At 40.3% G+C, this 26,483-nt stretch overlaps 1 protein-coding gene across 1 annotated transcript in view; it reads right to left on the bottom strand.

Annotated features, from left to right (window-relative positions):
* PVALB (parvalbumin) overlaps positions 1 to 26,483 on the bottom strand; it is a 117,110-nt gene that overhangs the window by 77,057 nt on the left and 13,570 nt on the right. The window contains exon 3 of the mRNA XM_044066257.1: positions 2,632 to 2,764. Within this exon, the coding sequence (XP_043922192.1) occupies positions 2,632 to 2,764 (133 nt within the window). The remainder of the gene's footprint in view (positions 1 to 2,631; positions 2,765 to 26,483) is intronic.

The following is a 26,483-nucleotide window of genomic DNA, read 5'->3' as shown; positions in this document are numbered from 1 at the left end:
GTGTGTGTGTGTGTGTGTGTGTGTGTGCGTGTGTTTGTGTGTGTGTGTGTGTGTGTGTGTGTGTGTGTGTGTGTGTGTGTGTGTGTGTGTGTGTGTGTGTGTGTGTGTGTGTGTGTGTGTGTGTGTGTGTGTGTGTGTGTGTGTGTGTGTGTGTGTGTGTGTGTGTATGTACATGTGTGTGTGTGTGTGTGTGTGTGTGTGTGTGTGTGTGTGTGTGTGTGTGTGTGTGTACATGTGTGTGTGTGTGTGTGTGTATGTTTGTGTGTGCTTCATTTCTTTATTTTACTAAGTGAATGGATTGATCCAAAAAAAATTTCATTCACCAACCTGAGACCCAGCTATGATATATGCATTTAGACTGTGTGCATGTGTTTATGTGTAAGATGGCTGTCAAAACATGTCCACCACAAGCAGAAAACAAATTGCCTTTAAATGACTAATTTCAAACTGGACCTGTAGTTCCTCAGTGCACTGAGGTTATAGCCGAAATAAAGGTGCAGAAAGTAAATCTATATACTCACAGGCTTAAACTTATTTAGATTGACTTTGAAGAAGATGCAACCAAGATAACTGTTGGTGATGGATATCATAAAGTGGGGACCTTTTTTAATGTTGTCATAGATGTGTAAACGGTAACTGTTTAAACATATGCATGCTTGCATGTGTGTGTCATACCTCTCAAGTGTACCTCATTACGAGGAATATACCTCATTTGGGGTCTTAAAAAGTTCAAGTTCCACATTGAAAGACTTTGTCACACATTCAGTGTTAGGGATTTTTTTAAGTGAAATCCATTGTAAATAGAAATTAATCATATTAATTCATTAAAAGATCTTCTTTATAAGTAAACTAGCATATTTTAACCATCCCATGACCTTCCTAGTTGAAGTTGTTAGTAATCCATTAGTATGTGTTCCACAGTTTGTCCATTTGTTCCACATTATGAGGGCTAGTGTTCCTCATTTTGGACATGGAAGGTTGAGAGCTGTGTGTGTGTGTGTGTGTGTGTGTGTGTGTGTGTGTGTGTGTGTGTGTGTGTGTGTGTGTGTGTGTGTGTGTGTGTGTGTACATGCACACCATTTCTTCATTTTTGACTGTCTGATTAGATTAGTTAAAAAAAAAAAAATCATCGGTATCACCCATATTCCACTTATTACATGTTGCATTACTACATGTATGTTTGTCTGTATGAGAGGGGGCTATTAATTTACCCACAACAAGAAAAAATATATTGCCTTTTGCCAAATAATATTTCCTGGTTTAGTATTTTTTGTTTCTTAGTGCACTAATATTTATCTTTCTTGACTGAATTTTCACAGTTCAGTCTGCCTTAAAATACTTTTCAGAATGGATACTAGTCTGATAACTTTATGAATTCATGCAAAAGCTGCATATTCAGTTAAACTGAGAGCCTGCTTTTTAGTGTTGATAAACTTGCCTTACATTCAAGTTTTGCCTCCTTGACTTCCTCTGCTGTTTTGATCAAATGGCTCTTGCAGACTGCTGTTAATACATTTTCCAGTAATTAATGACAGCTAAGCCACCCCAGAAAGAAAACCGCTAAAGGAAAAAGTATAGATGTTTTTAGGGTTATGTTTGTTATCATACAAATTCATTGTAAGGATATATGACTGATCTAGAACTCTGACCATGTTCTTCCTGAAAATTTGCATTTAGAACATAAAATGAGCAATAGCCAATGGAAGATGACAGAGGCTAAACAAGATTACGTAACCTACTGGTTAAAAGAAATATAAATAAGAGGGAAAATGGAACTCTTATTACCCAATGCCTGCCAACATATTGGAATAAATTAACATTCATAATGAAAAGCAAGTTCTTTTCTCACAATATTCATTCATTCACTCATTAATGCTGTCTTTATTTTTTTCCACTCTCCAGTTATCCACTTAATCCAAGTCAAGGTCAGATTTAAGGTGAGCCTTATTTTGCCAGTCAGTGGGGGCAAGTTAGAGAAAGTAACCCAGGATTGAATAACCACTGGTAAAATGACATACAGAAAGATATACATGCATACACTCAGATATGCTTACACACACTCGCACACGTGCACACACGCAGACACGCACGGGCACACACACACACACGCACACACGCGCACGCGCGCACACACACACACACACACACACACACACACACACACACACACACACACACAGCATGCTCATCTATGGGCAGATCTGAAACTTGCTAATTCTACTACAACATATTTTGGGATGTGGAAGGAAGCGAGAATACCGAGTAGAAGCTCAAATTGTTTAGCAACAAGCGGATGCAGAAGGTGACAAATGGCAGCAGTTATGTAGCCTCCATGCAGAAGGCATTCCCTGCTCAGAACCATACTAGAGAACTAAGTTCTGTGGAGCAGCTGTGCTAATTACTATATATGTGTTGCTCAACTTCAAAACCTAGCTGATAAATGCATGGACAACATAAAATATCAGCCCAATATAACAGCAGACAGGATTCTTAGAAGCAAATAAGTCACAAACTTGATAAAGATACCTATAAACTTATGACTGTGACACATAAACTAGTAGGTATTACAGAGAATAGTATTACCCTCTCAGCAACTCTTCTTTTACGTGACGTGGATGGAAAAGCACATACCTGAGTTCTTCCTCTTCAATGAATCCACTCTTATCCTTATCCAGGATATGGAAGATCTTGTGAACATTGTCCTGACTTTGTCCTTTTATGCCAGCCACCTCAAAAAACTTCTTGTAGTCAAAGCTATCCACTTCTAAAAAAGAAATGTGTATTCACTTCAGTTCAAATGACATATCAATAAACTGTCTTATTTTTTAAATATCACAATTGTGCCTTTTCAAGCTGTTTTTTATAATGACATTTCTCTCAAAGAAATTTTCTTAAATGGATCTAAGTTTAAAGTGTGAATTGTGTGATGTATGTCTTAGAAAAATACATCCAAAACCCTGAACATCATTCTTTTCTGACTGCATCACATACCATGTTCTGGAGTAACATCTCTTCTTTTGAAGTTACACTAAATGAGTGCAAAATGGATAGACTGCTTGCCTTGCTGTCAGTCATATTGGTGGGCAGTGATTGAGACTTAGCACAGGCCACATGGTACTAAATATTTCATGGGTCAGTCCTTTTCTCTCTCCAAACTGATAGCTGTGCAGACATGAATGACTCATCTAGATGCTGTGTGATATGAGGGAGTACCTGAATACCTCCATTCATTTTCTAACACACCATGTATGGAAAATATAGCTGCAATGTTAGACCAAACCACACATAAATCACACCCCGCTATACCCTCTGTCATTTAAAGATCACCAAGTTGCATTTGATTGTACATCACCCTGTAGTTGTAAGCTACTGACCCCTACCTTTGTGAAGAGTGGTATTAGGTATTTGCATGAATGCTACTTGGGCAGTAAGGTGAAAGACTGTCAAATTCACTCTGACTGATGTCTTCCCCCATGGTACATCAAAACTTGAGCTGACTATACTAGCTGTGGTGCAGGATGCAATGCTCCCTTCATAGGGGGCTTTACAACCTAAAGAACACTCTGTTTTTGAATTCTCTTTCAAACTGTTATGTTTTGTAAGCATATTTACAAAAAAAAAAGCCAGGATCGTCAGTCAGATGAACTAGACTAATTAGAACGTATGGTGGGCAGTTTAAGTAGTCATACAAGGCAATGTATGTTAGGTGAAAAAGATATAGAGATGAACTCAGACTCTGCCTTCACAACAAACATAAAATCTCTGCAAGTGCCATAGATACTGTATTACCTTACTCTGTGTTTATTCAGAACATAAATTATTGTTGCATTTGCTATAACAGCAGGTGATAATCCAGACTGCCAGCCCTCATTGGCCACCAACTTATGATAATTAATCTCTTACATTCTTTCAAAATCATAAAGGGCTAACATTTTTCCTAGTTGTATGCAAGTGCATGCAGCAGACAAGATTCTAATAATATCACTCCACATTACAATCCTTGAGCATCTCTTCAGCTTCTGTAGTTAGCTGTGAAAAAAGTATGTGATTGACCATTCCTCCTTGATGGTAAAGCATCTTTGAATGACACTCAGCAGCCAGACTATGATAGAGAAGGATGATTATTTTTACCAGAATCACAAATTGAAAAGTTACTGCTGTACAAAATTTCAGCACTTATCTGTGGCTATTAACAATATAAGTACTAACAGTTTCTTTCTTCACAAGTGTGGGAAAATTGCCATCATATTTTTACAGTATAGATTATCGTGCCCTGTTTTAGTGTCTGCAGTTTCATTGTCATAATGGCTTGTTAAGCTTCATTATATTTCCTTTGTTTTTTCACCTTCATTACATAACTGAATATGTATTTATGCCTCATAACATTTAATGTATGATATTGATGGAAATAATCACTTTTAGGTATCAAGTTTGCTTGTTTTTCTTATTTGTACTGGCACTATGAGTCCTGATACTTACCTGTTCCCCTCCCTTCTCAGCAGTTCTAATGTCTTTTCGTCCCCCATTATTGGAATATTCCTTAATACATATCATACTCTGGTTCCCTATTAGAAGACCAAAGACGCATTCTTTCGAATGCGTTTTGGTCGAACTCAAAAGACGGAAACAGCAAAAGATCGAAGCGGCTTTTAAGCGAATTCTTTCCCTGGGAAAGAATTTGCTTGGCCACTTCATTACTTTGCTGTTTTTGGCACTGTAGTGCGGTCTCGGAGTTGGTATATTTAAGTGGGGGGTGCAGCCCCCCACATCAGGGGAGTGGGGGGGCAAAGCCCCCACTTAATGTCATGTTTAAAGTGTTTTATTTTATTTTGTTGGAACAGCGATTTTTTTCCCTAGGAAAAAAATTTCTGTTCTGACAGTTCAAAATTGTAAGCTTTCACTTATTAGGGTCGATTAATCACCGTTCGCTTTTTTAAGTGTTCGGTGATCTAATATAGACCCCATACTCTGGAACTTTTCTTTATCCTTATTAATTCTACCTATCAATGAACTTACTTTCTCCTTCATTTTCACAGTAACTTTTCTACTTCTCTTTGTTTTTGATCACCTTTACTTTGGTTGTCTGTATTTCCAAGTCTAAATATTTCACTCATTATCTGTCCTGTATTCCATTATATCCTTTCTTGTCTTAATTTTCCCCAGCCTTATCACCACTGTTTTCTGCTTATTAGATTCAGATCAGATTGCTGCCTAAATCAGAAAAATTGCTCAGTAGGTGTCTGCTCTACCTTATCTGTTATTAGGATACAGTCATTGTTAAATGTAGAAACAAAAGCTTTTCCTCTTTCTGCTTTCTGAGTTTTCCTTTTTCTCCCTCACCTTCTTAGGTAGCTCTTCCATGACCCGCGTAGTAATCCTGGTGAAGGTGGGCAACCTTGCCTAGTTTCCCTGTGTTCTTCCACTCTCCTGAATACTTTCCGGTTTACTATCAACTCAGTTACTGGCTTGTAGTACACAGCTTCTCTAAACCTACAGACTCTTTTCCGCATGCAGTTTCCATCGGCATCCTCTTCAGGAATCTCCATGTTACTGTCTCAGAATTACTCTTAGTGTCAAACAGGAGCACTCCTGCTCCTTTCTTATCACCCCTTTCCACTGTTTGCCTTAAGAGCCAGTGAACCCTGCCTGTCCTTTATGTATGTGATATGGTAGTACCCCGCCCAATAGCACTGCCAGAATTTTTGCAGTAATGTTAGTATCCACATGTCTCTTTATTTCTTTCTTTACTTATGAATAATCGTTCATATGCATTTTTTGTTTTTTATTACTTCTGTGTGTGTAAGTAATTAAGTAAAACATTTTAACATTAAAGCCACATAACAGTATAATTTTCCCAGAGGAATAAAAAACACAATTCAAAAGGCTAAAAGGTTTAATGAAAAAGTATACCTTCAAGTAGTTCTTGAACATGGGACTTCTGGTTGCCATTTAGAAAAACATATCATTGTAGCGTTGTACTGCTATACCATAGAACATCATAGAAAAGCTTAATGTAATTCATAAAACATAGTACATAATGGAGTAAGACAGAGTAGATAGCCTTACCACATTGTGGCTCCATTTAAGAGATATACACAAATCTCTGAAGAAGCCTCCTACACACTACAGAAATCTCTACCATCTTCATTAGGCTCATAGTGATTCCTTATCTTTCACCTCCTGCACTCAGTTCTACCTGACCACATAATGCATTTATCACTGCAATTAACTCTCATCTCCTATTTATTCACATGTAGCCCTCTTCTGAATATGATCTTCTTTCTTACCTCTTATGCTCTACCTGCAGGATTGGGATTGATATGTTCTGCATGTTCCCTTTGAACATATCTTAAGCTTTGTTTTCTGAATGAGCTCTTTATCCTCTTGTTTAGTTTTTAATTTCCTAATTATTTTCTTACTTTTTATAGGGTTGCTTACTTCCCAAAAATGTTGTGCTGTGAATCCCCTTCCTCATGTGTCTGCATCAAACCTTCCTTTCTTCTCTCTTGATCCCCCCTTCTTCTCATAGGCATACCCACAGTTTGATGGAATATACCCATCCTCCTCTCTTCACCTCTGGGGTCACTAAGCATGGGCACAGACCTAATGGTGCTGCAGGATTGGTTGAACTTCTGGCTTCTACCTAGCTACAACCTCCATTTTCTTATTCTCCTTATGTTGCCTTTCTCCTTTTTCTTATTTTAATTTCCCTCTTCATTTGTTTTCCTCATCTTTTTTCTATATTGCAGTGTCTTCTTTGTTTCTCTCTGCCCTTTTGGCCATCTGCTAATGGCCTTCTGTTACCCCAGTTACCTCTGCTATATTGTTGCCTCTTCCTGTTGTGACTCAATGCTCCTTTCTCAGTACCTAACCTGTCATCTTCGAATTCCTACAGTATTTCTTGGTCTAGCCCAGTTCTTTCCCAGCCAGTCAGGGTCCTGTCAAAATAATAAGTTTGCATTCTCTTTTTGGTCTATATTTAGCGTAAGTAGTTCTTTCCATTTTTAACACTCCTCGTCTAATGTAATCACCTCTCCAGTCCCCATATCCATTTTATTTCTGTATTTAAACTTTTCCGCCCCATATTCTTAACTAAAACAGGTTTTATTTTGTTTAGTCATGTAGGTCTTCTTTTGTATACCCTCTGCTTAACTTTGCTGTTTTGTGCCCCCACCCCCTTATCCACTTCCTATTCTTCTGACTTTTTCTAGTATTTGATTAATTTCTTCCCTCTATTCTTAGATAAGCCATCTAGCATGAATTACTTCTTAAATTCTGTTCAACACCTACCCTCTTATTTTTCATCCCAGAACAATTACTTGTGCACAGGTATCTCCTTTCCCAGACTTATGTTTACATATCTGCATGCTACAACATTGTATTATATCACTGCAAAAATGTAGGAACAAAAGATTATTTTAGTAAGCAAACATACATTTTTAATGAAAACGTTCCTATTTTTTTCATGTTACCTATTTTAATGTGGGACTTTTTTGGTCATTGTCCATAACATTGCTCATTGCCTTCTTATTGGTCTTTATGCTTTGCATACTCAAAAGTGACTTAAGCCAATACCCCATGTGGAGGGTTATATGATACCTTTTACAACTTCATTGCCCAAATTGCTACCTTTCTTCTTGTTGCACTTCTTGCCACTTCTGCAGATTCATTTTTGATCCCCACATAGATGCTTAATTAGATACCATTTGGCTATCTTAACATTTGAATACTATTTGATTAATATCCTGCCTTCAGCAACATTATATTTTTCTTCTTCTTCTTCTTTGGCCAGACCTGCCATCCCTTAACTGTCCTTACTACACATTTGTTACTGCCTGATCCTCCTACTTATCTTGTTTTTCTCTCTCATTTTTTGTGATGAATAACCAGTATAGAGGAACATCTCCAGGAATAGGTGGTATTCTTGTGAAGGCTTGGAAGCTAGGAGGGAAGAAAGTGATAAAGATTTGGAAGATTTTGTTAACAGTATGTGGTGGCTGTAATACCTAAATATAGTAAAGACTCATCCAGCTTCATATAGTCCCATTTTGTTTCTAAACCATGATTATATTATGTGCCAAAAGTAATTGATACAGATCAATGCAGTTTTGTGGAGGAGAAGCAAACAGTAGACATTAGCAGAACAATGATGAACTAGAGGGAAGCTCAATGCAAGAAAACACCACTGTTGTTGGTGGTCTTGATGCAGAAGAAAGCATTTAACAGAGTAAACTGGGCAATAGAAGTATTTGCATTCCCTGATAAGATTATAAGGTTCATAAACTAGTACTAGGCTAATCACCTTTGTGGGCCATTTTAAGACTAGCCACTTACTCCATGTAAGAATCAAACCGTGTACCTTGTGTTTGTAAGGTAAACACCGTCACCATTATACCAACCTCCTATCTGACTAGCAGGATATATGAGGGATTGGAGGTAAAAAATAAAGTGGTGGGTTCCTCTCTGATAAGTTCTGTTTGATCAGAGGAACCAGACACGGGTGTCCTCTTTCCACTTTATTATTTGCATATTTAGCACCATTGGCTAAGAAAATAAAGGACTCAGAAATTGAAGTATATGATTGGTATGGTAGTCAAGAAAAGCTGGCTTTATTTGCAGATGATATTATTTTATACCTGATAAAACCAGAAAAAAAAAAACATTTCAGTGTTTTTCTGAGACAGTTTCAAGTCTTTTGGTATACAAAATTAATGAAGGTAAAACAAAGGCAATAGCTGTAAACAATGTACTCATACATTTGGTTCAGAAATACCCATATTTATGAGGACATGATAAAATGAAGTACTGCAGAATACATAGCTGGCCTTAGGCATAGGCCAACTAGGTGGTCGCCTAGGGCACCACTCTAGTAGGGGTGCTTTTACAGTATTTATTTGGTGTAAGTAGACCAGGATGGGGGCAATGGGTGGTGTGGTGGGGGGCTCCATGGAACCTTTTTGCCTAGGGCACCAGTTGACCTAAGACCGCTCCTGGCAGAATATGGATTAAAAAAGATTCTGTTATGGAAGCTAAGGACATGTGGGAAGAAACTACACAAGGGATAATCCAAAAGCTGAGAAATTGGAAGCTCTGCTTTATGGATATGGATAGCAGTATACAAGCAGTGGGAATGTTTTAGTCTCTAGTTTTATAAACAGGTCAAACATATTTTATCAATCAGAGAAAAAGTTGTGGATAACAATGAATAAAGAGTTGAAGGATTTTATGTGGGAGAGGAAGAAGGCAAGAGTCAAGTAGGATAAGATGATCCTTCCAACCAAACAAAGTGGTTTAGAATTACCTGATTTAAAGGGGTATTTCAGACCTACATATTTAAGGCTCCTATACATAGCACAAGCAGAAAGCTATAATTTGAAGTGGAAATGGGTAATGATAAAACAGGGTAGATGCTCAAGAAATAAGGAAAGACTGGGTTGTTGGATGTAGATTGTTAAGCAAAATAACAATAACCATACAAAATATTATGTTTGTAAAGTAGCAGAAAGTATTCTAAGAACTAAGCCAGCATGGGGACAGAAAAAGGAGATTCTGTTGATAGGGATGACTGCAATTAGGGATACAGAGAACAGGCAAGAGGGGTCTGGAATTTACTGGAGAAAACTGGCAAAGGAACCAAGGCACTGGAAGCAAATAATTAAAGAGGGAAAGGTAATAGAATGGGAAAAGGCCAAGAATTCATTTGGACGGCAGGCTAGAGATTTCCTTCCCTATCAAAGAATGATGTCAGAATATAGGGAAAGAAAAAGGGGGAATCCTGAGTGAAAGATCAGCACATAGAACTTTTAGTAGAATCTAGAGTGAAAGCTGCTGTTAAAAAGGATAATTAGTAAGGCATATAAAACATTGCATGATAACTATAGGAATCAGTCAGAAAAAATTAAAAAGAATTGGGAAGAGAGATGGATAAGCAATTCACAAAGAAATAATGGGGGATATATGTTTTGCTCTCACATATGAAAAAAAGGACACAAAAATGTAGGCTCTTTGTTTGGAAATGCTTGTATAGACATTTTTATACCCCTAGCAGACTCCAAAAAAAAATTTCCTCAGATAGATTGCAAATGTTGGAGGTATTATAGGGAAGAAATAGATAATTGGGAACATATTTTTGGGAGCATAATGAGTTGGGAAACTTTAAACATTCCCTGCAGATTGCTCTATCAGAAATACTGGGTAACCAAATTGGTGTAACTAAGGAAATTTTTTTTTAGCTGTTTTACAGAATCAGAATTGAACAGACATATAAGGCCTTGCTGAGTTTAATTCTGGTGGCTGCCAAAAACAAATACTAGAAAATGGAAATCAAAGTCTAAACCATCTGTGGTAGAAGTAGTGACGGTAGTACAGAGCTCAAAGTGGTATCTTTAGAAATAGGTAAGGACAAATTACAAAGAAAAATGGCTATTGTGAGAACACAACATGTTGAATAATGCTTGGAGGAGAAATGAGGTTTAAGGAAAGACAGGAATTGAATGAGCTATATAACATTTGACTGACAATGGCTTGATAGATTATAAGTGATATATAATTTTTTTCACCTGAAAATATGTCATTATGGTTTGTTTTCATTTATATAAATGTATGATTATTTATGCCATAAGTGATAATTTAATAAAAAATGTTTGTTGTTAAAAAAACAAGAAAAAGTGCCAGTTATTCTCTTTAGTTAATCAATCACGTCAAAAAAGGCTTCCTCTTAGATATTAAAATATCAGAATACACATACACCTAACATTTATAAGAGTCTAAAAAAATGTTCTATATTAAAAGGATTTTTTCCTTGCTTTTTCATATTTATCGTCATTTTAATACTGAATGAGTGAAGCTTTCCCAGCATGTGGCAGGACTGTTGCTGGCATGTTAGTAATTTGTTTGAATTTCGTTGATCAGGATCTCACATCACTGAGGGTATATAAAGATTATGTAATGTTTTTTTATAAGACACTGCTTCAAACCACTGTATGGCATCTCCTCAGGAACTAGAGGTCTTCCTCTCTTTCCTCAGTGGGAGGGATTTTCCATCTGGCCTTGGTGACTTTTCAGACTGTCATCTCCTTTTTTCATTATTTTTATCTTGTCTGTATATACAGTTAATGCTGTGCCACACTACTTACTCTAGCTTGAACCTCCTCACTTCCTTCATGCGTGTTTTTTATACCCATTTTTAGGAAGCCATCATTCTTTTGACATAGATGTGATCCTCTGCCTCTTCTTATACCACAACAAATATCTTTCCACATTTTTCCTCCCAGGTGCCACTTTTTAATTCTGCATTTTTATGTTGGCTTGCCTGCATGCACAAGCAGCAGGTTGCTCAAGTTGATCTCCTTTGTAAGTCTTAATCAGTGTAATCAAAATGTCAAATATCTTTTCTGACAGAGTTAAGTGAAAGTGAAATTTTCACTAGATAATTGACAGTGCTGTTAAGCTACAGTGACAACTTCAAAAGGATCATTCAGCACTAATAATGCCAGTAGATATGTAATATACTTCATAATTGCTTTCGATATGTAATACATTTGATAGTTGGTCGAATTAGTAGTAGTGCAATGCAGTTCTAATGTATTTACCATTAATACTAATGAGGAGGGGGTGTCTTGTACTATGTTGTTGAAGAGAAGTTACTGCCATTTTGTTTCTTAAAGAGAAAATGTGTTTGGATTTTTGAAATAATTCAGTATTGCAATTTGAAATGCTGCTTTCAGAAACCAGTTTTAAATAGTGGTTGCTAGTTTGCTAATAACATAAAAAATATGTCATTATAGGCTCCCTACCAAAATGTTGTCACTTGAAATGCCAAGTGCCAGTATATTAAAAAAAGACTGAATATGCAGAACAGTGAATCTCAAACATCACTCTTCTCCTTTAAACTTCTTCTCTGAAGATGGCAAGCCCCCCTACACCACCAAATACAGGGGAGCAAACCACTACACACCTGCACACTTATATATATATATATATATATATATATATATATATATATATGTAAAATAAGTACTGGATTGCCATACCTCTGAGAAAAGGGAGTATTCCCAGAAATGGCCAACTTGGACTTATTATATTTACATCCATTATGCTGCCCATTAGTCTCCTTGTTTTGGTTCTGACATTTCAGATGGCTAGCATCATTACAAAATACTCTAGTTGCAGTTGGGAGGCCTGTTTCATTATTCACCAAACAATAATAATGACGTGTATTGTTTTTCATTATGATTATATGCAGTCTAAAATGTGAGAGATCCACTTTCACAGCCAGTTGTTGAGTATGCAAATTATTTTCAGTTTGTTTCATTTTTTTGTGTTCTCAAACGTGATTTGTGCAAAACATTTTTGCTGTTGATGTATACTGAGTAAAAGGGTACACAGTCTTAGTAGTACAATCACCTTACAGTTACTTTTGATATTTTATTAGTTGTGTTACTTTCATATTATGTAACCAGCAGTTGCTCTATAGTAAATGATATGCACAAAGAAAGGTTTCCTATATATAATAGTAACAGACAGAAAAATGTTAGATGTTATGTTGTCGCCATCTCAACTTTGTTCTTGCTGGTTGGGTTCGGAGCCAATCCTCGGCTCCGACTCGGCTGATTTACTATAGCTCGAGAGCTTATACTGGCTCAAGGCTAACCCCTATCCCAACATGCCTAGCAGTAGCTACCCAGATCTCGTTTGCCGCTTGCAGTGTTGAGATTGTGACTACTGGCTCAGGTTAGGTACTTAGAGGTTTTTTTTTTTTTGTATTTTGCTGTCATCCTTACCAGGATTTTATAGTTTAATTAAACTTGTTAGTGTCTAGCTTAGTCCTCACTTGACTAACAACCTTCTGTCCTTCCTCTGCTGTTGTTTTTTTAGTTCTTCTTGGCCGTCATTTTCTTAGGCCTTGCTTTCTCCCTGAGCCTGTTTAACTTAAAGGGTCCATTTCTTCTTTTCCCACTATCTGTTGGAGTAGCCATTTAAGTTAGAGGCTCTCCTATTGGGGGAGTCGCCATTTTACTTAGAGGCTCTCCCCCTTCCTCTTCTTTTTCCTTTCCTAAAAAAAAAAATAATAGTTTTCCTTGCTAGTTTTGTTGTTGTGTATTGTTAGCCATTATAACCTTATTTTTTGCTGTTTGTGTCTTCCTAGTTATCCAGCATGTCTAAAGAGTAAAAACCCTCAGGCTTTAAAAAATGTGATGTGTTGCCAAAAATTGTCCATTACGGACAGGCACACTAGTGTATACTGTTTAGGAGCTATTCACCTGCAGGACTCATGCTGTATCTGTCATGCTTTCAGTGCTAGAATCCTGCAGGAGAGAAAAAAATAAACTGATTCTGCGTGGCCTTTTGAAGTACCCTCAGGACCCTTTGTCTCTGGTTCCTCAGCCAGCAAAACATTCTGACAAATCTCCCAAACCATCCTCAATGGTTCCGGTTTCAGAGCAACCTAAATCTGTTGTAAAATCTTCGGCTCTGTTGGTTCCCAGTGTCGGCTCCAACAAAGCTATATCAACAAGCGGCTCCATCAATGTCTTTGGAGCCAGTCCAGGCCCATGAAAAAACTAGGTCTCCCTCTTTGGAGCTGGTGGTCTCTGCTCCACAGTCTCCTTTGTTGCAATCTGTGGCAGGCAGTCACCGATCCTCTTCTCGCTCCTCTCAGTCCTCCAGGCTTTTGGATCATGATGTGGAGAGAGTGGTTAATAGGCTCCTCAAGTCACAGGGACTTGCCAAATTGCTATCGAGCCCAGCCCATAAGGAAATGGCTCCTTCAGCCCATCCAGCTTCTCTATCAGTTCCTCCTCTGACTCTCGTGAGCTCGGAACTAGAGTACATGGATGCAGTGGTAGAACCGTCAGCTCCTGTAACTTCTCCTTTATCGGTTCCGACTCCTGCTCTGATCTCCTCGATGTCTCAGTACATCGGGGGATCTAGGCATCAAAGCTCTCTCATCAGCTCTGAGGGGAGAAGTGGCATCGGACCCTTGTCCGACCCTGCTCTCCCTCTCGGAGCTTCGGTGCAGGTGAGCTCGACTCCCACATCAGCCTCAGAGCCATCACTCTCGGTTCGCAAGAGATCTCTGGGCTCTTCAGAGCCAGAGGCTCCTTCGGCTCTGGACCGTGGCACCTTCGAGGTGATGAGGAGCATGCTGTCCCATGAGACCGCTCCACCCTTGGCTCCATCAGCTCCTTCCCCCTCGGTGCCTGTGCCTGCCTTTGACCATCCTCCTCCCTTCAAGCATAGGGAACCTGTGCCCCAGGATGCCCCATTGGGTGACCCCACTTCTTCCGAAACCTTCCCCGAACATTTGAAGGAGGCCCCACGGAAGAAAAAATGTAAGAGGAAGCTTCTGGACTCCCCTGAGTCCATCACTTCAGACACAGATTTGGATGAATCGGAAGGGTCCACACAGTTCCCCCTCTGAGGATGTCTCATTTTTGGACATCTTGGAAATACTCAGACAGAGGGGTGGCTGGAAGTCCCTAGCCCCTTCTGAGGATGAGTCTGTCTACATGGATTCATTTGGTTCCCGACCCTCCACCTCTTGGGCGTCTCCACCTTTTGACTCACTTTTGTCTGTAGTGAGTTGGAAGGCGTGCAGCGCTTCAGAGACCATGGAACCGGTTCCGCGGAAACCAGATAAATTTATAACTGCCCCCAAAGACAAGTCCTTTCTTTCCAAAGGGATTCCTATCAATGCTATGGTGGTGGCAGCAGCCACTAAGAAGGAACTTGTGGAAACTTCTTCATCTGTCCATCCACCGAACAAGGAGTCCCGTACGATGGACAGGTATGGGAAGCGTATGTTTTCTTCAGTGACCTTTACACTCAGGTCCCTGAATTACTTGTCACACTTCACGTGACTTCAGAGGGATCTCCTAAAAGAGTTGGGAGATGCCTTGCAGGATCCTACAGCTGAAGGAGTTGCGAACAGGGCGTCTTCCCAGCTTGTGACCTTGACTTCAGTTGTTAACTCCTCCATGAGGCTCATTTCTTATGCGGCAGATGGAGCATGTAGGGCAGCAGGTACCAGAGTTACTTTGCAGAGACACTCCTGGATGCACCTTTGTCAATTTGCAGAGACCTTCAAGTCCTCCTTTACCAATACCCCTTTTGATGGCTCATCCTTGTTTGGGCCTCAGGTAAAAGAGACTCTCACCAGGTATGAAAAGGATGGCAAAACTCTCTCTGCCGTGGGAGACTGTTTTTCCACTCCATCTAGACCTTACCCTAAAGGTCAGAAGATTGGGAAAATGTGGTTCTGAAAATCCTAGGGAGCTTCACCTGACACACATGGAGAATTTTCCCCCAGTGGCAGAGGGGAAACGATAATGGAAGATGCTGGCCTTGCGGCAGGGGGGGGTCCACAACAGCAGGGCAACAGAGATACATTCTCTGCTAGGCCCTTCCAGCACTTCTGAAGGGAGGTCTGACTGTTTGCCTCTGGAGGCAGTTGGGGCAGAGTATCACTGTACCCAATAGCCTGGCAAGCTATTACGAAAGATGCATGGGTACTGTCAGTAATATCCAGGGGTTACAAAATTCTCTTTTCCCAGTTACCCCCCTCAGGAACAAAATGTTCAATCCCAGATGTTCCACCCAGTCTTTGAGATCAAGCAAACCAGAAGTTCAAAGGTTGCTAGAAAAAAGAGCCATCCAAGAAATCCCTGCAGACCAAATCAAATCCAGAACTTACTCAAGGTTCTTTTTAGTTCCAAAAAAGACATGGGACTGGAGACCCATCTTGGTTCTCAGCAAGCTAAACAAATCAGTAAAAAAGTGAAGTTCCGGATGGTAACACTGCAGTCCATTCTCCCCTTTTTGGGTCAGGACAATTGGATGTGCTCCATCAATCTCCAGGATGTGTACTACCACATTAAAATGGACAGGCGATCCAGGAGATTCTTACGCTTCCGGCTGGGAGCCAGTCATTATCAGTTCAGAGCTGCACTTTGGTCTCACCACGGCCCCCACGGTTTTCACTAAGTTTATGTCAGTGGTCACCGCTCACCTGAGATGTCTAGGATTCCAGGTGTTTCCATATTTAGATGACTGTCTCCTCACTGCTACCACCGAGCATCAACTGATCAAAGCACGGGACTGCACAATTCAAACCTATTCCCAGCTAGACATCACCATAAACTATGGAAAATCTGCCTTGTTGCCTTGTCAGTGTATTACCTTTATAGGGGCAGACTTTGACACAAGAGCCATGATAGCAAAGCTGCCTCAAGACAGGGTGCCAACAATTCATCAGCAAGTTTCATTCCTCATGGAAAAGAACAGACTTCTGGCAAGAGAGGTATTGAAAGTCCTGGGCTCAATGGCTGCAGCAATTACTCTAGTCCCTATGGCTCACTTCCACATGAGAATTCTGCAGTGGCTTCTTTTTGCTCAATGGTCATTCCAGGAGTTACCAATGTTACATATGATCTCGATCATGGAATCCTGCAAAAAGGACTTAGTATGGTAGCTTGTCTCCCCCAGGTGACTCTGGGCAGACCCTTTCTAGACCCCCATCCAGTAGCCACAGTGACCACGGACACCTCCCAGATAGGGTGGGGGGGGGCATTATCTGGGACAGACTGTCCAAGGAATGTGGTAGCAACATGAGTACCACTTGCACATCAATGTTCTAGAGATGAAAGCGGTGCTTCTGGTGTTGCAAGCACTTCACGACTCTCTACCTACCGGAACTATTCCAGTTCAGACAGACAATATGTCAGTGGTATGGTACATCAACAAACAAGGCGGGAACAGATCTTACCCCTTGTGTCAGGAGGCCCTTCGAGTATGGCAATGGTTGATGGCTTCCCAATATTTTCTGATTGCAACGCACATTCCCAGAAAATCCAACGTGATAAAGGACAGGCTCAGCAGGGCTAACCTCATGCCTCACGAGTGGTTCCTGAAGCAAGATGTTGCGAACTTGATTTTTCACAAATGGGGCCAGCCATGCTGCAATCTTTTTGCCACTCCCCTCAACAACAAATGCAGCAACTATTTCCCCTTAGTCCCCCTCACTGGGACAGTCACCCAGGGATGCACTTGTTCATGATTGGCCTCCGGGACTACTTTATGCCTTTCCACCTTTTCCTCTAATCTCCAAGGTACTTCAGAAAGCATAGTCACTGGGTTGCAAACTCATCCTCATTGCTCCTTACTGGTCTCATCAGGTATGGTTCCTGTTTCTCTGCCATCATCTACAAGTGGAGCCTTGGATCCTGGACCCAGTTACGGACCTCCTGATACATCAGTCTGGCATGCTCCACCCCTCCCTCCAAACTCTCAAGCTGACAGCTTGGTTTCTCCACTTCCAGTCTTAGCCAGGCTCCCTAACATTTCCCTGGCAGTACAGCACATCCTGGTGTCTTCTCACAAACCCACTACCAGAAAGATTTACACTAGCAAATGGAAGAGTTTCTCTTTTTGGGCAAAGAAAAACGACATTGATCCCTTCACTGCTCCTGTTTCTAAGATTCTTAATTTCCTGGCCAAAACGTTTGAACGGGTCCAGCTGCAGCTACCATCAGGGTCTCGCTGCCATCTTCAATTTTCATGTAGGAGAGTTGGGCTCTAATATCATGTCCCATAAGCTGTGCAAAGCATTTTTATGAGGAACAACCCTTTTACAGCCCCCAGTAAGAGAACCACCCCCCAGAACTTAAACTTTGTTTTAGCCTCTCTGGTTCTTCCACCCTTTGAACCAGCATCATCTTGTCCCCTGAAATGTCTGTCTTGGAAAACCCTCTTCTTGATTGCCATCACCTCAGCTAGACGGGTTTCAGAATTACACGCTTTATCTATTCACCCTCCCTATCTCATCTTCCACAATGATAGAGTTTCTCTCAAAACCAATTCCTCCTTCTTGCCAAAAGTTGCTACTGGATGGGGGTCTAGAAAAGGGTCTGCCCAGAGTCACTTGGGAGTAGACACCTGGGGGGAGTATAATTTAAATCAGTCCATCGAGCTTCCTGCATACTTCCTCAGTTATGGCAACAAGGCAGAGTATAGACTCCACCAATTGGATGTTCATAGACAATTACACAGGACCAAGGACTTTAGAAAATCAGATCAATTATTTGTATCCTTTGTTGACAATAAACAAGGTTCTCCAGTTTCAAAAGTGACCTTATCAAAGTGGCTGTCGGATACAATTATCTATACTTATGGTTTGTGTAATAAGAAGCTTCCAGGGAAAGCCAGAGGACACTCAACCAGGGCCTTGGCTACCTCTGTTGCCTTCCAAGCCAAATTGCCTTTAGAGTCAATCTGCCCAGCAGCAACATGGGCAAATCCTCATACCATTATCACTCATTACAAAGTGGATGTGGTCTCCCGGAACAGGGCATCCTTTGGTTCCACGGTCCTGAGGAGTTTATTCCAGTGAGCCACCCAAGAACCTGGTGCTGGGGACGCTGTCCCAACCAGCAAGAATGAAGGCGAGATGGCGACAACATAACATAAAGAAGTTATGTACCTACCATAACATTCCATGTTTGTTGTCCTTCATCTCGCCTTCCTGCTTGTGTCCCCCCTCCTTCCCCCTTCCTGGAGGATCGAGAGGAATTTCTTCATTGGTTACACTGGCTGAGTTTCCTGTTGACATACCAGATTAGTTAACCATGCATTGTTTTTCCTCTTTCTTTCCTAACCTTTGAATGTGTAAGAGCTTAGAAAAATTTGTATTTACTATGCATGTCTAGTGTGGGCTATCACAAACGAGATCTGAGTAGCTACCGCTAGGCATGTTTGGATAGAGTTTAGCCTCAAGCCAGTATAAGCTCTCAAGCTATAGTAAATTGGCCGAGTCTCAGCTCTGAACCAAACCAGCAAGAAGGAAGGTGAGATGAAGGGCAACAAACATGGAAACTTATGGTAGGTATATAACTTCTTTATATATAAATAGATATAGATATAAATAGATATATACTGCTAGACTAGAAGGCCCCATTCTTAATTCCTTTACATTACTTAGATTGATTGTTGATTACTTAGGTTTATAGTTTCATAGTTGGACACTACACTAATGGCTACTGGGGCCTTCATAAGCCTAGCCATGCAACTCATATGTATCCCATGAGTTATTGTGCCTTGGAGGCTATTTTAAGGGGTGTATGTTAGTTACTACATGATTTAATGGCTGCCTCTGTCCATCAGAGACACAGGTGTCAGACCAGGGGTGAATTTCTGATTTCCCATCCACTGGTTAAGGTTATGCTTGAATAGGATTATGGAAAGACATTGCCTCACATGGATGAAAAGCCTATTCCAGAGATGGGATTTCTCTGTGATATGTACCTGTCCCTCCAACATGTCCTGTTTAAGTCAGAAGCAATGTTTAAATCCTTAGATTTAGTAGTTTTGGTGCTGTTTTCTTTGTGGATATGCAAAAGATCCATCAGAGTGAGATCCAAAGATGCCTTGTATGCCAGGCATAAATCACCTCTCAGCAGTCTGTAGGAAACAGGGTATAGAGATAGGGCTTTGAGATGATCTGCGTAGGACGTTGTGTTTATACCCTGTACTCATTTTGTGAAGAACCTCTATGGATGTTCCAGTTGTTGCATGTGCCTGGACAGGTACATACAAAAGGGGACATTATACTCAATGATGGGTCTGATGATGGCTGAGTACAGTATCATGATGACTTCCCTGTACCTGGATGCTATGCCGTTACTTATAAGATGAGAGACATAGAATGATTTTCTTTCAGCCTTAGACACATGTTGTTTGAAAGCTAGGTTACTATCTACATGAGTCCCCATCCTGAAATCCTTGACTACTGTGTTTACTTCTAGGGGTATTTTATCAATTAGGTAGTTTTCTTGGGTGGCTGACTTCCCAAAAGGTACTAGGATGCATTTTTTGGCATTGAGTTTTAAACAGCGGCATTGGCACCAGTCATTTGTCTGTGTTAGACCTGCCTGTAAGATGTTAGTATCTTGGGTGATTGTATGATTGCCCCTAACTTGCAATCTTCTGCAAACTTGATAAGCCAGAGGCCCTTGACATTGGCTTTGATTTCCAAAAAACAGATGCCAAAGAGGAGTAGATCCAGCACAGACCCTTGGGATACTCCACAGGTCACTGGTCTCTTTGGGTAGGTGGTCTTTCCAATCCTAACTTCCTGCATCCTGTTTGTGAGCCAGCTGGCTATCCAACGAGTTACTTAGGGGTTTATGCCTAATTCCATTAGTTTGTTTACAATGCCAGAGTGAGATATTGCTTCAAATTCCTTAGTTAGGTCAAAGTAGGCAGTAAACACCATTTTTTTTGACGTCCATAGCCTTGGTAGGCCTCTCAACCAGGTTCAGTAGGCATGACCTACAAACACACACACACACACACACACACACACACACACACACACACACACACACACACACACACACACACACAAAACAGCATGACATAGTAGTCAGTACAGCAGCACAGTGGCTATGTTGACAAAAAATTCACTGATATATATATATATTCCATTGCTTTTGCATTATTTTAAAATCAGCCTTGCACAGTAAAAATCCCACTTGCAACAGAAAGTTGTGCTAAACCACCCATCTATATGCATTAAAAGAGAACTGTTATGACCCACTTTGTAATATTACATATATTGTCCTGATTTATATTATCCTTAAACCAGTTGTTTCACACATATGAAATTTACACAATGTTCCTTTTTACATATGAAATATGCACACCATCCCATTTTACACATAAAATGTGTATTCAGAAATGCACAACACTTTTGTGAAGTGCTACATATCATGATCTAGTTGTTTTCACTAGCGGAATGATCGAACTCTGCACATTAAAAGAAGACCTCGATGCCCATTGTTAACATATTCATTTACCATCACCACATACTCTAAACCATAGTCCTTTGACATTGAAATATAAGAAAACTGACAACCAATGCCATATAAACTCACTGTCTGCTTTACAAATATTATGGCTATTTTACCATATACAATTAAGTAAAAACAAACTGCAAGCCAACAAACCTATACTCATAGAACTTAGCACATAAAGATTCCCAGTACTTATAATTGTATTAAAATACCACTGTTATAGTACACTGCTTGTAACTATTTTCAGACATTATTAACTTTTACAGCTGTATCATTTGTACTATAACTATCTATCTCTATATGTACAAAAGTAAAAAAAGCCTGTACATATCAAACTCAAAAACTGAAATAAAAATCTGTAAAAGATATTACAAAATCACTGGTGAGATCAGATCATAAACTAATCTCGCTGGAGGTCCTCATCCCGCCCCCACCTGAAACAAAAAAGACCACAGTGAAAAACTTCTCAAAAGCCGATTTCACACTTCTAAAAACTAGTGTGGTCTCCTTTAAGGCCCCTGAGCCAGTGGTAAACATTACTCAAACCGCTGAATCACTTACAAATGCCTTCTACCAGCACCTACAGGACTGCATGGATCAGGCAATCCCAAACAAAACTAAGACTCTCTGTACCAAAGGCAAGCGTCCAGTCTGGTGGACCCCAGCCATAAACAAGCTCTACAACAAAAGGAGGAAGCTACTACAAGATAGAGCAAAATCCTTGAAAGGTAAGACACCCTTGATCATTATAAGTAAAAACTAAGAGCTCTCATAAAATCATCCAAGGCAAATTTTGAGAGAAAATCGCCAAGGACTCTAAAGAGAATCATAAGGCCTTCTTTAGCTATGTTAGAAACCTAGGAGGAAACTCCCAGATATGCTCAGAATTAGTTCAAAATGATGTGAAAATTACTGAACCTACACACATTGCCAACATACTGGCTGAGAGGTTCAGTGCAAACTTCTCCCTCCCCAAAAGGAGAGATATCTATTCCAGAGGATTGTAGCCCCCCAAACATCACCAACGCCCAGGTGAGAACTGCCCTCACTAAGGCAAAAAACACAGCATCCATGGGACCGGATGGTGTCCCCGGCTGTGTGCTTCATGAACTCAATGAGGAATTAAACCCACAGTTAGGACAGCTGTTTAATCTTAGCCTCACCTCAGGATACGCACTCCAAGGAGTGGCGACGGCGACTGTGGTCCCACTTCATAAGGGCGGTGCCTCCACAGACCCTGGAAATTACCGCCCCATTAGCTTGACAAGCCTTATCTGCAAAGCCATGGAGAGGATCATAATGGAACTCATAAATAAAGACATAGGGAACTTGCAGACTTTGGATCCAACTCAGTTTGGCTTTGTCAAAGGCAGATCCTGCCTCTTAAACTTGGTTGACTTTTTCGAGACAGTCACCAAGGCCATTGATGAGGGAAAGGCAGTCCATACAGCCTACCTCGACCTGGCAAAGGCCTTCGACACAATACCCCACTCAGGTATCATCGAAAAACTCATCAGCTTGAATGTAAACCCATACATCACAAGATGGGTTGCAAACTGGCTAAGTGACAGAACCCACAGGGTCAGAGTTGCTGGAGCCATGTCAGACTCAAAGCCTGTCACAAGTGGTGTCCCACAGGGCTCAGTCCTGGGTCCACTCTTGTTCGGCATCTACTTTTCTGAAGTACAAGCAAACACAGGAGGGTTATGGCTGACAAAGTTTGCAGATGACTGCAAACTGGGCCATAGTCGAAAACACATCTGACACAGATATCCTCCAGAAGGGCCTCACAGAAATGGATAACTGGTACCAGAGCCATGGCCTGAAGTTAAACGCAAAAAAAGTGCATAGTCATACCCTTTGGGAAAAACAAGGCTACCCCTAGCTACCATATAGGTGGCAATCCACTGAGCACAGAAAAGTCATCAGAGATCTGGGGACCCAGGTTGACAGTAGCCTTCGCTTGACACTCATGTTGCTAAAGTAGTTAGGAAAACCTTCTATATCACCCACCTGATCATGAAGGGATTCACATCTAGATCAAGGGAGGTCATCGTCCCCTGTACTCATCACTTATTAGACCTATGATTGAGTACAATGCCCGTTCGAATGTATCTGACCAGACACCTGCTGCAGCTTGAAAGGCCCCAAAAGTTCCTCACCAAAAGGATAAAGGGTCTCAAAAATATGTCTTATGCTGCCCGACTGAAAGAACTCCAGCTCTATTCAGTCTCATACCGCTTGCTCAGAGGTGACCTGTGCCTGACATATAAGGCCATGTCAAACCCAGATTTGATGAATATGCTTCACCTCAAAAATCTAGATCCCTCAGAACCACAAGGGCGGAGACTTAAACCTTGACACGGTTATAAATAGAACGTGCTGGAGGGACAGATTCATCACCCAGAGACTCCCTATGCTGTGGAACAAAATCCCGGTACATGTGAGGCAGAGCACCTCTCTGGTCTTGTTCAAGAGGAATCTTGACCAATGGATGGGAGATTGCAGATATACCCCAGGGATTACTTCAGCGTCACTGCTTGACAGAGGCACAGCAAAATGATAGGCATAGTTTTTATTCAAACTAAAGGGGTGGCGAAAGCCACATAACTATGGGCTAGGCTTATAAATGCCCTTGGGCAGATAGCCTAGTATGAACCTATGAACCTATGAACCTATGAACCTTTCATTTCCTTCCTTCCTTAGGTCTTTCGTGTTATTTTATAATTCAGATATTAAAATAAAACAGTCACAGCCAAAGCTTACAAATCTAGTGACCACTTTAAAATTGTACAAATGTGTTAATATAGCAATAACCCACGCCTGGGTGTGGGTAATGCTGGATTTACCCACAGTTGGCGTGGTTTGGTTACGAGGGTGAAGCCCGAGTGGCCAAACAAAGCCAACCATGGGTAAATCCAGCATTACCCACACCCAGAAGTGGGTTATTGCTAAATGACATTATTTAAGAAAAAAAAAATTACTTTTCTTAAATAATGGCATTGTATAATGCCTCCTTGCTGCCCTTCCGCAGCTGTCTGGTATTCTGCGGCAGTTCTGATGTACTGTGCACGCGTATGCCTATGCAGTACAACAGAGCTGTGGGCAAAAGCAATGGAGCAAGCAAGATTTCCGTTGCTTTTTACTGTTTCGCTATGTTAAATGGGTTTAACATAGTGAGACAGCTTTAAAAAAAGCAACGGAGAATCTCCGTTGCTTATTTTAAAGCTGTCTCGCTATGTTAAACCCATTTAACATAGTGAGACAGTTTTGAAAAAAGCAACGGAGAAAGCAAGATCTCCGTGTCTTTTTACAAACTGTTTCGCTATGTTAAATGGGTTTAACATAGCGAGACAGGTTTAAAAAAGAAAGCAATGGAGAAAGCAAGATCTCTGTTGCTTTTTACACACTGTCTCGCTATGTTAAAGGAGTTTAATATAGCGAGACAGCTTTAAAAAAAGCAACGGAGATCTCCATTGCTTTTTTTAAACCTGTCTCGCTATGTTAAACTCCTTTAACATAGCGAGACAGTGTTTTAAAAAAGACTTATACTAATGGAAAAAGTCCAGGCAACCGGACCTTTTTCCATTAGTATAAGTCGATTTACAACGTGCACGCTGACCAATCAGCATGTACGTTTTGCAATATTAATGGGGGGGTCATGGTATAATATTTAAAATGACATCAAAACAAAAAGTATTCACAACAGTATCTTAGATTAATGCATTGTATCAAGTGAAATGTCTTCTTAAAAGAAAACACTTTTGAAATTAAACACATAGATGATGATAAATGTCATTAACTCTTTTCCATGACTCTTGACCTTTACTGGTTATAGAAAACAAGACTCACCAGTGATGTTTTTTAAAGTTAAACACTGAAGTAGACACTCAGGTAGGCACTATGGACTTCAGATTAACAAATTAGATCTTGTTCTGTGCCAGGAATGCATTACTAATCCCTGGGAACAAATTGTACCGCTCCAACCATAGCTTTCCAGTACTAGTCCCCCAGGATGTTGGTAACGCTTCCTAACTTTAAATTGAAGCATATTTCTTTGATCTAAAGCTAATCATACAGAGAGCATTGATTGTGTATATTGTCGATTCTATGAAATATTCTCAAATGGAAAAGCAAAATATGGCTTTAATATATAAAAGAGTCCTATGCAGCGTGAGCAGTATGACAGATGAAGTGAGTAACTGCAGTAATAGTTTCTTAGTAGCATAGTGGTATTCTATACTACCTAGAGAAGGGAGTACTGCAGATCTGAGGCTGTCTACACTACCTAGAGAAGGGAGTACTGCAGATCTGAGGCTGTCTACACTACCTAGAGAAGGGAGTACTGCAGATCTGAGGCTGTCTACACTACCTAGAGAAGGGAGTACTGCAGATCTGAGGCTGTCTGCACTACCTAGAGAAAGGAGTACTGCAGATCTGAGGCCGTCTACACTACCTAGAGAAGGGAGTACTGCAGATCTGAGGCTGTCTACACTACCTACGAAGGCAGTACTGCAGATCTGAGGCTGTCTCATGGAATTATTCTTTATAGGACTAGTGCAAGCAAGTCCCATTCAATATTTATTTTATGGTTGATTTCACTATGAAAGTATTTATGTGACCAAATTATTTATGTACTTATTTGTTTCTGTAATGCCAGTGTAAGCCATACTTTAAGTGACAGTGCAAGTATGTGCAAGTGTGAGACCAGCCTTCCTCTTGCTATGTCTAATTTTGCTGCCTTAGTATTAAAACTGCATTTCATTTTTCTCTTGCCAGTATTTCAGTTTTGACAATTTCTGTATGACTAACTTCACATCTAAATAAAATGCTTCAATCTAAAGTCAGAAACTCGTGTGGGAATCCTTATCAATGCACATCTAAGAAACTAAATCTTCCAAATGATTTCAAATAGAACATTTTTCCTAACCTGTATTTTATACCTGAGTATTGTAATGTAGATGGAGAGAGAGGGGCGATCTAGGATAGTTGTCCCATACTGTGACATCTGTGCTGTGGCTATGGTTTTTTAGCCCCTCCTATGGCAGGAAATGTTTAAGTGCCTGGGGTTATTCTCTTATTCATTATGTAACTGAGACTTCTGCATGTCATTGCAGAATGATAATAGTGAACTCAGCACATCTTGTTTTATATAACCCTTGCTCTGTCAGTTCCAAATAGAGCACTGCATAATAATGCAAGATAATTGTGCAACATAGATGGAGACTGAATGTGACTTGTGCAATGTTAATTTGTTAATTTTACAGTTTAATGGATGCCTTGTTGAATAAAATGTTGATCCTTATTTTGCAGCTGCTGTGCAACCCCCCCCCCCCCCCACACACACACACACACACACACACACTATCTTTGTTATAGAGTGCATTAGGTAGAATGGCATCAGGGTTAGAAAAGTTTCTTGTCATCACTCCTGTCTTTGATTGGTTAAGGTTCTTCTTTTAGTGTCCTTCTCATTAACATCCACTCAGTGATGTGAAGGTTTTTCTACAGGTGTTAATTACCTTTTCCTCATCAACTTGTTTCTAATTAATCCACACTTGTTAGTTTTTGGTAATTGTAATGTATAAGTCATTAGTGAGTTAGTGTCTTTTGTCAGTCAGCTTAATTCCATCT

Source organism: Protopterus annectens, chromosome 1.part0, assembly GCF_019279795.1.
Source record: "Protopterus annectens isolate FY-2018-M chromosome 1.part0, PAN1.0, whole genome shotgun sequence".
NCBI classification, from domain to species: Eukaryota; Metazoa; Chordata; order Ceratodontiformes; family Protopteridae; genus Protopterus; species Protopterus annectens.
The sequence above is the reverse complement of the archived record's forward strand: the minus strand, read 5'-3'. Positions and strand labels throughout refer to the sequence as shown.